The 14,497-nt window shown below is 42.0% G+C and overlaps 1 protein-coding gene, 1 long non-coding RNA gene and 1 pseudogene across 3 annotated transcripts; 1 reads left to right on the plus strand and 2 right to left on the minus strand.

Moving 5' to 3' along the window:
• Positions 1 to 1,538: 1,538 nt before the first annotated feature.
• Positions 1,539 to 6,574, minus strand: comtb (catechol-O-methyltransferase b). 2 transcript variants are annotated; one of them, XM_060069490.1, is made up of 6 exons: positions 6,370 to 6,574; positions 4,154 to 4,325; positions 3,541 to 3,658; positions 2,887 to 3,080; positions 2,421 to 2,557; positions 1,539 to 1,889 (listed from the first exon to the last, which is right to left on the minus strand). In XM_060069490.1, the coding sequence occupies exons 2-6, from the start codon at positions 4,322 to 4,324 to the stop codon at positions 1,745 to 1,747; spliced, it is 765 nt and encodes a 254-aa protein (XP_059925473.1). In that variant the 5' UTR covers position 4,325; positions 6,370 to 6,574; the 3' UTR covers positions 1,539 to 1,744. The 2 variants fall into 2 exon arrangements, with proteins under 2 accessions (XP_059925473.1, XP_059925472.1); XM_060069489.1 differs by having other exon boundaries at positions 2,426 to 2,557; positions 6,370 to 6,572.
• Positions 6,575 to 7,975: 1,401 nt separating this feature from the next.
• LOC132471034 (uncharacterized) lies at positions 7,976 to 8,643 on the minus strand. The gene is made up of 3 exons (XR_009528744.1): positions 8,553 to 8,643; positions 8,188 to 8,371; positions 7,976 to 8,088 (listed from the first exon to the last, which is right to left on the minus strand). It is a non-coding gene; the product is annotated as an uncharacterized LOC132471034 (long non-coding RNA).
• A 3,618-nt stretch (positions 8,644 to 12,261) lies between these two features.
• Positions 12,262 to 14,064, plus strand: LOC132471220 (uncharacterized; annotated as a pseudogene).
• Positions 14,065 to 14,497: the final 433 nt, after the last annotated feature.

Raw genomic sequence — 14,497 nt, forward strand, 5'->3', positions numbered from 1 at the left:
AGATACGCACACACACACACACACACACACACACAGTGTACACCTGTTCACAATTACCCAATTCTTGATTTTCAAAAAGAAAAAGCTTAATGTAGTGAACAATAAACCAAAGGGATTCATTCATATTTTGGGAGTAACACACAGATCAAAAACATAAACACAGAAATGTGTTTTATTACTCGATTTAATAAGTAAAATACTGTTTATATACATCATATGCACATACTGACTTCGTTATACTATATTTGAAGTATATATTTTTTGTATGAATGTATTATTACACATCACTAGGAATTATCACAACCAATATTGCTGTATACAATATGATTTTATGATGATGTTTTTTCATATACAAGATTATAAAAAATGCATTCATGTTCAGAGTATGAATTTTAAAAGGTTCACTACTGCCCCCTAGTGTATCAAGGCAAACTATTTCAACAAAAGATGCCATCCATTTTGGATGTGAAACAGCATCAAACATCATACCTTAACCCCCTGCTACACTGGGCATGCAAGTGGACCATCGCGTAGCCCCATCTCGCCCTCTAATCAATGAGAGCTGCTTCACTGTGTGACACCCAACAGACACGCAGCAAAGAGGCTAAGATAGAAATCTTTTTAAGTCTTTCTTTACAAGTGTTGCACATCTCTCTATGAATATGTGTTTTTTTAAGAAAGTATGTATGATTGTATGCCAATTCAAATTGTTTAAATGTATGGATTATTTCTATGAAGTCGTAGTTGCATATGGAAACTACTGCTCTTTATCAAATTTGTTAACAAATATCTTGACTTGTAATTGCATTCCTGCATACAATCCCTGCATCCACCTGCACCCTACGGTGGGAACATGAAGCACCCCCATATCACGTACAACAAAACTACACCCATATAACTACAACCATGTGTCTGTCCTCAGACTATGAACCACTTGTTTACCTCGCTAGTTTCAACATGTGATCATAGACATGGAAATACAGCGAGTTGTACGACCACAGACATTTTTTTATACAAGGACAATTTAAGGTCAGACAACATTTGAAGGACAATTGGTGCGGTCATTGGAGCTTCAAGTGAGTTTGGTTAAGAGATTGCCAATGAAAACATTATTCTGTTAAATGACTTAACATGTACTGTATGCACAATCACCTTGTTCACAACAATGAAAAAACATATAAAGCAGAGCAGGCATAGTTTATGCCTGCTCTGCTTTATCTATTGGTCCTATAGAATCCTCTTAATCTTGTGCTGCGACGTGTCCAGTGGAGCAAGTTGTAAGCAAACATGATGCAACGCTTCCGTGGTCATTGTAGCTCCCGGGTTATACCAAGGAACAGGGTTGACGAACATCAGCCTCGTGAGACAATCAAGATATATCATAATGTGAGCTCCTAAATTCAGTATAGTCTCAGGAAGCCAGAGGAACAAATCATTCTCTAAAACAGCCTGTTGATAAAAAGGTTCACACATTGTTTGGCCTGAATCTTATATATTCTTGAGTCCAACTATGAGAATGTTCATAGGGTCTTAGATCAGTATTTATATTAGTTTGTTCATTATTTTGTGTGTGTGTGTGTGTGTGTGTGTGTGTGTGTGTGTGTGTGTGTGTGTGTGTGTGTGTGTGTGTGTGTGTGTGTGTGTGTGTGTGTGTGTGTGTGTGTGTGTGTGTGTGTGACTGAGTGAGAGAGGAGGGGCAGGAAGCTCAGCTACCCCAGGAAGACAGACTTCTCTATGCCGTCCTCTACTCTGGTGTACTCCAGATGGGAGCGGAAGTACTTGCTCTCGTACCGCGGGCTGCCACGCACGTACTCCAGGTAATCAGGCGCCCCGGGACAGATGACGTTGTCGGCCACCAGGATGCTGCCCGTCCTGAGCAGGCCGCACTCCTGAGGTGGTGATGTTGGGGGAAATCAATAACAATGCTAATGTTATACTGTATGCTGGAGCTGTATCATTTAATGGTAATCCCTAAAAAGTGCAGTAGGTTCGGTTTTAAAGTTGTAAAGAGAGAGCAGAAAATAATAAGATTTTGAAACTAAACAACCCAAGAACCCCCCCCCCCCCCCCCCTTGGCACCCCCTCCCTAAGTTTCTCCACCATTGAGAAGTGTTGCATTTCACGCATATGTGATGGACAGGCAAGACTGATTCCCCAAACCAATCACAGAAGACATGCCCTGATTTGCCAGAAAATAGCAGTCCTAATTGTCTCATACAGTGGCAGGCGTGGTCAACTTGAAACAAATATTCTCCATGCATTTCACTCATTAATACCTGATGCCATTTCTAACAAATTACCCTCAAATAGTAGTCATTAAAAATGTTATTCTATCGTTTATTATACTGAGTTTATTCGATTTGCACTGTACTTATGCTGCGGTAACAACAGGATTAATAAATTGCCATCTTATTGTTAGCCTTGCCTCCATTAGTTTGGTGTCGGGTAGGTAGCAATCCTTCCAGTGGTCCAAGAACACCAAGTCAAATGAAGTCAACCCGAACTCCTTCTTCATTTTAGGGATCCAGTCCCCGGATGGCCCCTCGATGAGCACCACCTGGGGAGAGAAATATGACAACGACCATGACGACAAAAAATATTCACCGTCATAAATGGAAGGAGGTTTTTTTACTGCAAAGTTTACTGCAATCTTAATTATTGTTAAACCCTACATATCATTATTGCTAACCCAACATGTATATTTTACCTAGATCATTTTTACGTAGATTAGCATTTTTTATATTTGTATTATGTGTGTTGTTGACCCTTGCCTTCCTTTTCCTGAATGACCCTGTGTTATATTCTGCATTTACAGTAATAATATACTTTAAACATATGGAAACGGAGGACAGTGTTGGTCTGTTTTATTTCATGTACACATCGCACCTTATCCTCCACTCCTGCCCAGGCGATGACCTGGCGTGCGATGGCGGCGAACACAGGGTTGAACTCCATGGTGATCAGCCTTGAGTTTGGGGGCAGCAGGCTGGCGATGCGCACCGCCGAGTAACCGCAGTAGGTCCCCAGCTCGAGCATCGCCCTGGGCTTCACCTCACACACGATGGAGTCCAGGATGGCGCCTGGAGGGAGGGGAGACAGACAAAAGAGGCCCCCACTGAGAACTTAAATCAGTCTCGTCAGGCTTCACAGGCCCACACCGTAGGACTCTCACTAAAAGGACAAGAGGTAAAAAAAAAAACCAAGCAAGTTCATCATCCGTTGTCATACGATGCTCTATAAATTCCGACCGCTATCTTCAATGACAGCGCCATCACCAGCGCTGTCATATGGAGTCGCCCGACCAAGCCGTGCTACAACTTCAAGCACTGCTCCAAACCGTGGCACTGTGTGGCGTGTCTGGAATGTGACCGCATTTATTCTCAAAGGGCTTAAAAGATCCACATTCTGTGATCACCTAATTCTACGCCCTCCGACTGGCCAGGGGGGAAAACTCCACAAAACCTCAGAGGGAAGAAACCTTGAGAAGGAGCACAAGGAAGAGGGAGCCCTGAATCCATATTCAAGACACCAATGCCTTACCTTTCTCGTCCCCCACATTCATGGCCCATTCTTGATGTCTGCAGTACTGGTCGATGGTGTCCACCACACTCCTGGCGTCACCCCTGGTGGCCTTCCTCTTTACTTCGGCCAGAATACGCTAGAAGTGCAATTGGGGGAGACTTAAGGGTGTGGCACATCTCAACAGGTCAATGTTCAATTGCATTTATGTTGAAATGTTTGGCTCATTAGTTTAGTGTAAAAACTTTTATGTTTTACAACAAAAGGTTTGTGAGTTAAATCTTAACTTGAGTTAATTAATAGCTTTGGAATCAGATTTGTATTAATAAAATCAAACAAAACTAAGCCTACAGAGAGGGAAAAAGTCTGATAGGTAAGAAAAAAGGTTAGATTTCATTGCTTCAATAGTCTTTTATCTGTTCAGGAGAAACACATGGGTAAACACATGAACTATTGATTGTGTATTACTACATCTACTGCACTGTTCTAGGCAATGGTTACACAGAAAAGGGGTAGAAAAAAAGTGGGTGAGTGAGTGAGTGAGTGAGTGAGTGAGTGAGTGAGTGAGTGAGTGAGTGAGTGAGTGAGTGAGTGAGTGAGTGAGTGAGTGAGAGAGTGAGAGCAACAGCCCTACCTCTGGGCGGGTGGAGCCATAGACGGTGTCCCTCACCCAGGGGACCAGGTCGTCGTGCCAGAATAATAATGCTCCAGTGTGGTACTGCACCAGGTTGGGGATGATCCAGTGGTAGAGAGCATACAGTGCCGCTCCTCCCCCTACACAGCTATAGACAATGGCCAGCAGCATTCTAGCGCACAACAGAGAGAGTGGAGAGAGGCAAAGATAAAAGAAAGTAGAAAATCAATTTCTGCCTACACATCAATTTAGAAACGCAAACTCCCAGAGTCTCAAGGTTGGCCGACAAACTATTAAAATATGTAATATATATCTATTACTTTTTTTCCATTGTCATGGAAACCTCTGATCGATAATTGTTTTTGAAAATCGTTGATAATGTTGATTTCTAGAGCATTGATTCAGAAGTGGTAAAAGGCAGACGTGTCAGTAGAATCAGAATCCAGTCTTCAGCTATACTGTGGTATAAATGTAAATGATACAACAGCAAGTGCCGACCAAGTCTTCTGTTTGGAAAAGAGGCCACGATACCATGAGTGCTGAATAATATAGAGAATAGAGATACCTATAACTGTATCAATCCGCTTTACAGGTGTTGCTAATAATCTTTAATAACATGAATGGAAACAAACCAATAAACGTACATGACACAAAGCCGGCCTGCAGTAGCGTGTCGACCCAGGGTAGCAAGCTAGTTTCGAGAAAGAAACTGGTTTTGCTTGGCAGTCCAGTACCGGTACAGTTGCGGAACAATTGGGGTTGGCTGAGCCAATGAAATGATTAACACAAATCATAATCTGCTGTTGCATATTAAGTTCCTCCCATCAAATCCCAGTCTTGCTGATATTCAGGAGCACAGCATTCCCTCTTGTTTGTTATCGCTTAATTAGACGTGTTATGGAAGTGTAATGCATATTTTCTATATAAGAAAAACACTCCACAAGCTAAAAAAGATGGACCAAGTCCTCACTATACTGATTAAAGGCAACATCGAAAACATATCAATAGAAAAGAGAAAGAAACCTGAGGAAGATAGATGTTGATGGTGTCTATGTTTTTTTTTTCCTTTCAGAATGAAGCTGCTTTATCAGGCATAATAGCGGCCATTTTACCATGAAATGAATGGTTGTGGAAATAAGCTCATCTCCAGCGTTGCTATCTCCTTTGTTACGTGCTAATCAGATGGGTGTTTACTATGCCGGGAGGACACTAGCACCGGCGTTCATTTGTCATCGCATGTAGGCCTAATTGAGCTCTTAGTGAAAAGAGGAACCTTGTCGTTTGGCGACTGTCTGTCAGTTAATAAACAATATCACATCATGTCACTATCAGCAAACACAAATATCCTTATTGACTGGTTTTCCGGTGGCTCAATGCTTCTTGTCCACCCAGAAATAATTTGAAGTCAACCAGGAGCTACAGTGTTACTGTTGACAATGCTTAGGCATCTTGGGAAGATGGGGAGGGAGGGTCTGTAAAGCAATCACAACACAATGCAGCCGTCGCAATCTGTACCAAGAGTCCTACAGATGTGAACTGGAAAAGAGCACGGCTGAACACCTATTCCCCTTTCACCGGTAATGCCATTGCGATAGTGAGAGGCCCCTTGAGTTGGACTTTGAGTTGCGTGGCAACCGGTTGAGGAGTGAATGCTGAGGCTGATTTATGACCACCATCTTATTCTGGATTCTTCCTGTAATATACCTTACAGCACATTGCATTGCATCGCAGTTTAGTGAATATGCTTGGACTAAAACAATAAATTATATTCTTTATTTGTTCTTAAACAGACAAAAAAAAGCTGCCCCATATAGTTGAAAAAAAATACACAAGGCAAGGCTTTTTGTTTACAAAAATTACAGATACTTTGAAATGTGATGTAAGTTATCTGGGGTGCACACTGCACAATATGATTATATATAAGAGTATACGGTATGTTTCCACTTCTATTAGCCACAGAACACAGTTAACATGTCACGTGTCATGTTTATGATGCATACCTAATCTACAGCACATTGTGAGTTGACGTCGGTTCAGTGGCCGGTGCACATAAGGCTGAAATCCCCTAATCCCTGCATTGTTACAGAGAGCGCTAACGTAACGGTTCCCTGCTCTGCCCCTTAAGCTAAACATAGCCAGTAAACATAACAGTTAGCCGTAGAAACATTCAGTCTTAAAGGAACTCCTTCTATTAGTCCAAAATAGAGCAGGCTTACATGTGTAGGCAGACACTCGTCCCAGTCTTCCTCGCACTTCTTCTTGCTTCCAACACTGGTCAGAGTAAACGCTGCTGCTGCACACCTTCTCTGTCCTTTTTCTCTCTCTATCGAGCGATTCGCGATCACGCACCCACGCACGCACACACAGACACGCCACACACACTCAAACAGAAACACACACAGCGACATGCGCTCACGCTTGCGGAAGAGAAAAATAACTCCTCCCTTGTGTGCCGCCCCCCCTTCTCATTCTCCCCTCCCTCCCTCCCTCCCTCATAATACTGTCCGCATGGTAGAATGCTCAGCAGACCATAGGGCCCGAGCCCCTGAGTATTTGAACAACTGACTAGGTCACATGCAGTGACACGCACTCACCCGCCCACACACACACACACACACACACACACACACACACACACACACACACACACACACACACACACACACACACACACACACACACACACACAAATGTATTCTCTTTAACTCTCATGAACATTGTAGTTAATGAGTTAGACTTCAATATAAATGCTGTTTTATTATAAATATTTTTCTATTATGGAGTAATGGAGCTAATATTTTATTTATTTACTCATGAAAGATTTTGGGGATTTAGTCGATCTAAAGATGAATGAGCAGAATAAACAATAAACCCACACATGTCATAATAATACAGATTTCCAAAACACGTGGCCCTCATTCCCGGCTGGGGCTCCAGCATGGTGAGCAGGAAGGAGCTGAACTGGGCCGCCTGCTCCCGTCGCCATTCAAACTATTCCCCTTCGCTTCAGCTTGGAGATACGGCGCAGTGAGTGCGAGTGGGATTGAGTGGAAGGCAGCAGCACTTGCCTGGACGGAAGAATTGACACAGCTAGTGTGGGCTGCCCCACTGCAAGTGGAGCGGTTGCCCAGGGCGTTCCCCAGGGTCTGCTGGGGATGTGGACAGCCTGTCCACCTGGTTCCAGCAGTGCCCCCATACATCTTCATAACAGGGAAACGGGACGGGACCAAATCATCAGGACCATGCGGACCCCTGGGACGGCATCCCCAACCTGCAGTGACGGGGGGGCAACCCAACACAACCAAGTGGAGACATTGCGACTGGCAAGATGTCGTGGATGGCGAGCTGGAGCGTCTTGTGATGCTGGGCCCCACATGAAAAAATTCTATAGTTTACTATAGTAAATAAACTATAGTATACCCTATATATACTATAGTAAATATTGTAGTGTTTTTGAACCTTACTATAGTAGTTTTACTACAGTAAACTATAGTATACTACAGAAAACTGCAGTTTTATTACTACAGTATACTACATTATATACTACTACAGTTTACTACATAAACTACAATCTACTGAAGTAAATTACAGAACTTTTATTATACTTTTATTTTGCTATAGAATACTACAATTACGATACCATAGTACTATATATACTGCATTACAATAACTGCAGTATGCAGTATTTTGTTGTTCTTTTAACTATGTCATTGTACTTTACCTAATGGATATTTTCAACTGTATCACTTTTTGTTGTTGCCATTTTTAACCATAGTGCTGTAACAATAATTCACTGCACATAAATTAGGCTTACAACCACCATTAACAGTTGATCATTTATTGTTTCTGAAATTTGGCAGCATTGTTCAGCTTTTGTCGTATAAATGCTTTTATGTTCGTATCAGTTACGTAGGTGAACTTCAACTTTGCAGCATCTGTGGGAATACACACACACACAAACACATACACAAAAGATGAGCATGAGAATGAGGGTATCACTCAACCAACATCTTTTCTCATTTCTATATACCTACTTGTTATTTCAACAAGGTCCTGTTTGGCTAGGCCAGGTTTTCCTTCTGTGCAGCTGCTGGATGACTGGCCAGTCACTGAATGGCCTGCCATATATTCCCTGGTATACATCCCATGTAGGAGATCATTTATGAACTTCTGGGGGCTTTGGAAGGAGCAGCGCTCCACAAGTCCTTTTGGAATGACCTTTAATGCAAGTAGATAACATTACCACAAATCTACTTCAACATACAGCAGACTAGCGTTTACCTCAATGATATATATATGCATTTAGATTAACCGAGTGTACGGCTGATGCATTTAGAAAAACAGTGCAACTGAAACTAAGTAACTTAACCTATACAAATAAAGTCAAACAGATTCTTACAGAGTGGCCCAGGGCCTCTGTTGCTGATGCTGATGATGGACCTGGAGCTGGTGATGGGTCTTCTGTTGCTGGTGCTGGAACTGCTGTTGGTCTTCTGCAAAACGTCTGGCAGCACTGAGCAAAGGATTCATAATAGCCTTTTAGCTAACATGTAAAACAGAAAAACCCTTGTGTAAAAAAAAAAAAAGTTTTCAACAATTGCATTACATTTCAATGTTGCTATTTTTGCCTTGAGAGAATCATTTTCCCTCTGCAGCCTGTGGTTGTTCTCCCTCAACAGCTCACAAGATGGGTAATGGCACTGAAAATAAAAATTCCATTAAAAAAACAAAACTGACTCACATACACCTGGGCAAATACCTACAGAAGCCAGTTAGAGGGTACAAAGCTTACAGCTGATAGATTACAGGAATATATTGCTGTATCTATCCCTATACTATAGAGTTAGGAAATAAAAACTTTAATTGTAGGTAGAACATTAAGTGCAGACAGTTTATTTCATTAGTGGATCTTACTTCATTCCTGGTTTCATTAATTGAGTTCAGCTGACATGATCCTATGACAAACAGAAGATGTACATATAGTTAAGGGTTACATCAAGACTGTACAACAGAGGTCAGCATGTACCATTGTACCATTATTACCCAAATATCTGACCATAATTGTTATATGTTCGGATGACTCTTTATGCTACCCTGTTTAGACAGATTATGATTGACGTGGTTCCGGAATTCCCACCACAATCACTTTAAGCCACTTAATCACGCTACAGAAGAAAGTTTGAGAAAGCGTGATGTCACGATACTTGGCACTAATATGTCTAAAGTAAAGTGTTTCAGGCCCTTCAGACAGCCTGTACTTCAGGGCCTCACAACTAAAACTGACTTGTGCTGAAATCCTCAGATTATAATATAGCTGTTAATAAATGTTAATAGTAGCTGAAATTGAGTGTTGGACCAGAGAAAATCCGTAAATTAAATCTAGTTATGTTCTTAAGGGTTATCAAGGTGTGCACTGAGCATCAGATTAGGATGTCCCATGATTCCATTGCAACCTCACGTAATCTCAATCTATCGATTTCCTTTTATTCCTTCACACAGACCTAACAGGTGGAGCAAATTATTCCTCCCGGCTATCTAGCCAAGTGAGTGACCAATGACCTAACACTCCCAAATATCATGTATTTTCAAATATACCCGTATTTGTTTGTGTACATATATGTATTAATGTTTCATCTTTCTGACTTTTTAACAACAAAGACAGCAATGTCTGTTGGTGGTTCTCTGCAGTCTGGTGCAGCAACAGAGATCGGGGCCGGGCCTTGGGGAAGCGTGCTGCTGTTAGAGAGAAGGGACAGGGCAGTGTGTCAGGGTAGCTCTGGTCCGTGTCGAGGTCTTCCTCCAGCATCATGCTCCGTCTGTGAAAGGTGTTACCAGGCGGGCGTCGCTGCTTCGAAGGGCAGTCGTTGCTAGTGGTGACGGACAGCGTGTAGTCATCAGCCAATGACACATGGCGTTTGAATCCTTGACCGCGGCCAGCTGTGCTCTCCCCCCCCACCCCCCATCCTCTCACGCTGCATCTTCTCCTTCCTGCTCAGTCTGGTCATCTGGCGCCGGGAGACCCTGCCCGTCTGAGGACCGAGAAACAGACGGGAGGGCCGGCGGTGCCCAGTGTGACACAGAGACATTCTTCAGAGCAGTGCAGTGAATCAGGAGAACGCCTGCATGCTTGTGGCTCAGGTTAACATGGATGACCGCAGAGGTGATACCGTATTGGCAAAACAGATTGAATTGAATGAAAACTAACAATATAAATCACAATAAAAAAGCTAAACAAACACCATATGTGTATGCATCTCATAATATTAATATTGTTTGCATATAATGAGTGCAGTACAGTAGAATTTAAGCCAAACATGCAAAATGGTTGGAAATGTATTAATTCCTAAACAATAGGCTGCATAAGGCATATGAGATATGAAAATGAAAAAGAAAACCCTTTTTAAGAAAAAAAACTACACAATTCAAGCATCCGTCACTCATAAATTCCTTATATTGGATTTCAAATGCACACCTGTTTCTCTCCTGTGCTTTTTTTTTGTAACAACGAAGGAGCATACATGCAATGTAAAAAAACTATTTATTTCAGTATTTCTAAAATTAGTATGCAAAGATTAATAAATAACCAACAAAAAAACCCTGCAGATTCATCATTAAAGGAGAGATCAGGCTTCACTTACACGAGGAGCTGGGGGACGCTGGGGATTTGGGCAGCTGCCATAGTTTGTTGTTGGCCGCTAGTCTCTGAATGTAAACCTCGTCCACCCTCAAAAGGATGTTCTTGGGCTTGATGTGCATTACGATGATCTTGTATATGAGGTGCAAATAATCCAAGCCCTAAAGAACTGGAAGGAATAACAATATGGAAGTATCACTTTCACTTTCAGATTCAGTTTCAGACTGAGATTGAGTTTGTATGCACATGGCACCTGTCATATTCAGGGCATGGGGGGGCCGTGGTTTTGGGATTTTATAATCCACTTGAGTATCTGGTGACCCACCACTGACAGAACATGGTTGCACACATCGGTCTAGCCAACCAATCAAATCAAGGAAGCCTTTTCATAATTCCACTGTGAGCACATGCACACACACACACATTTCCTAATAACCAACCCCTGACAGCAATGGATGCAGAATCGCAGATACATTACAAACACTACATATTTGGTAGCACTACTATTTGAAAACGACAAGTATTATACATAGTTTTGATCTATAATATATTATCTATCTATGAAATGTTCACGATATGTACATTTTACACATATTCAATCAGTACAGGATACGTTGCTGTCCGTTCACTCCGGTGACCCTGAAGTCATCAACGAGCTGTATCACATTCTCTCTTTTAGTGTCCCTAGGGTCGCTGTCTCTCACCTTAAGGAATAAGAGAAATCTTAAAAAAAATAAAATACCACTAAACTCTAGTGATTCAGAGTAAAATATATGGCGTCACTATGCTGTTTTATTCGGGGCTAAAGCCCCGGATATTATTTAATAAGCCCTGAATATAATTTTTGGGTAAAAAAATAATATATATATATATATATATATATATATATGTATATATATTGGTAGGCCTTTATTTACTGGTATCTATGGAATGCATTAATTCCATTCAGTCTAGAAGTGATGAAATGATTCTAGTCATTAATGGTAGTTAGTTATTTAGAAAGAAACAGATTCCAGGATCATCTCAAAATAAAGTGAGATGCTCCTGGAATCCTGGAATGTGTACTTATTGTAGCAGCGGCCAAGATGCACACAGAGTCAACCTTCAGTAAATCGTAGTTCTCAAGGGTGGATTACCGCACGGGCATACCGGGCACATGCCCACGGGCCCAGGGGCTCAGGGGAGTCCTAAGACAGAGCTTCTGTGTGAAGTCGCTGTTAGTAACTTTTAATGTTGCATTGTCGAAGCAATCAGTAGAGAAATACAAAAATCCAAGCGAAAACAGCAATAGTAGGCCTATTACTACTGAGTAAAAAGAAAGGCACTGTGATTTAAACGGCGAACGGTTGTGACGGTGAACTATTCCGCGCGTAAACACGAGGGCCGCCATTTTGGTTCCGTTTTGTGTTCAATCTTCCGGTTGAGCAACTCTGTCCGTTATCATTGGCACAATACATTAGCAATTTGAGTCAAGATGACCCGCATTATTTGTTCCGTGCGGGGCTGCCATAACGACTGGAATAAAAGACGGGTGTCCTTGCAACAATATTGTGTTGTACACGGGAAAACCAGGGCAGAATGTTATGGGGCAACCTTCAGTCCTCATCCTCCGCCATCCAGCGATGAGGACCGTGGCTGAAGGCGCTTAATTTGAAGAACCCTCCGAAAAAACCCTACTCTGTTCTTTTCATTTTGTGGACGGAAGACCATCGGACCAACACCCAAACCCCGAGAAATGGTTGGGATATGTTATTCCTCTGGCGAAATAAAAAGGCTTGTCGGATGCTTGTGAGGCTGCAAGGTAAGATAACATTTTAGCACTAACAGCTATCAATATCGCTAGTCGTTAGCCAGCTAGCTTCTAATGAGTATGATCAGCATATACCCGTAACTATGCCTTGGCTTGACCTCTATAAATGAATAGCATTACAAGATAAGATCAGGTCGAGGCTTTCTAATTTGATGTCCAGGACTGGTTATGTTTAAAGGCAGCAAAATGATTAACCTTATCGTTGATAACTTCCTAATGTCTGATGCTGTTATTTCTACAGAACCCTGAAACAGCTCTGCAATCCAGGAGACTGATGGGTTGACTGATGGGATGACACACCGTGATGCTTCTAAACAGGGGCAGCATAAATTCATGGAAGATCACATCTATGCTGCTATGCTGTGACTCACTCCATTGTCTTCTCCTCCATGACCAGGCAGCACAGTGTCCTGAACAACATCTTGTACACACCGAACTTCTCCGGAATGATCGGCTGTGTCTACTGTACCCTGGGATGTCAGTGGATGCCTTTGAGGCTTTATCCGACGACCTGAAAGAAGGATGCAGCATCTCTCAGCTACATCCCAAGGATCAACTGTTGATGACCCTGATGGAGCTCCGGCTGAACCTATTGCAGGACGACATCGCAGAGAGGTTCAGAGTGTCTCCGTCTGTGGTCAGTAGGATAATCTCTCAGTGGCTGGAGTTCATGGAGGAGAAGATGAGGTGCTTTGTTCCATGGCTGCCCAGGGAGACGATCCAGTCGATGCCACAGAGCTTCAAGGAACATTATCCATTAACCACATGCGTAATCGACTGTTCTGAGACTCCTCTTCAGAAGGCTCACAATCTGGACTCAAGAGGCGAGTCTTACAGTCATTACTATGGACATAATATAATCAAGTTCCTCATAGCTATTGCACCATGTGGTTTGATTATGTTAATATCTCCAGCATATGGTGGGAGATGCAGTGACAAGTTCATCATAGCCAACTCAGGGTTTCTGGAGTATCTGCTTCCAGGTGATGAGGTGATGGCTGACCGAGGAGTTGTTATCCAAGATCTTCTGTTTGAACGTAAAGTCAAGCTCGTCCTGCCAGCTTTCACCAGAAGAGGCCTTCCCTTGTCCGAAGAAGATACCACCAACACGAGGCGCATAGACAACGTCTGAGTGCCAATGAGAGGGTCATAAGCCGCCTGAAGAACTACAGAATAGTCTCTCAAACAGTGCCCATTAGCCTTGCCCCAAAATTTGACAAGATTCTGAGCATCTGTGCAGGTCTATGTAATCTTCGTGGGGACATTATACCAGAAGATGAGGAATAAGATGTTCAATCATTCATAAGTTAAATCAGTTGTAATGGTTAAGTGGTTAAAATGTTGTTTCTCTTGTTGTTTATATTGTTCATTTTAACAAATCTATAACAAACTTTAACTGATATCTGTATTTTTATACACAAACATAATGTCTTTGTCAGAGAGGGTCAATAAAATAAACTTGACACATTTGAGGCATTTCCTAAATCCTTTAATGATTGAGTTAATGCTTTGACATAATACTAAAAACGAATTACATTAAAAGCAATAGCCAATAATATGTACAAATAGTTAAAATATGTACAAGTAGTTAAGTAGTATAAAGTAATCATTTGCATAACTGCATATAACGCTCACAGAGCAACAGGCGACCTTCATTATACTCGTCTGAAACAAAAGGAAGCATGTCTCTGAAATAGAATGCTCTTAGTCTATCCAGTCTTTGCACAGAAAGCCTCATATGAGATGTGAAGCATTACCGGTTTTGAATGAGACCAAATCAGTAACTTGCATGCCTTTAGCTTTGTGCAGAACAAGCTAAATTTTTACTTGCATGTAGAAGCTGCGGGTAATCATTAAAAACATCCCCATATGACACCTGAGGCCACTGCCACATGTCATC

The sequence above is a fragment of the Gadus macrocephalus genome, chromosome 13, assembly GCF_031168955.1.
Source record: "Gadus macrocephalus chromosome 13, ASM3116895v1".
NCBI classification, from domain to species: domain Eukaryota; kingdom Metazoa; phylum Chordata; class Actinopteri; order Gadiformes; family Gadidae; genus Gadus; species Gadus macrocephalus.

Coding starts and splice junctions, on each gene's coding strand:
- comtb (XM_060069489.1), bottom strand. CDS start 4,324: ATGCTGCTGGCCATTGTCTATAGCTGTGTAGGGGGAGGAGCGGCACTG. Junction 2,558..2,886: donor GGGCAGGAGTGGAGGATAAG/GTGCGATGTGTA, acceptor TTCTCTCCCCAG/GTGGTGCTCATCGAGGGGCC. Junction 1,890..2,425: donor CCGACACCAAACTAATGGAG/GCAAGGCTAACA, acceptor TCACCACCTCAG/GAGTGCGGCCTGCTCAGGAC.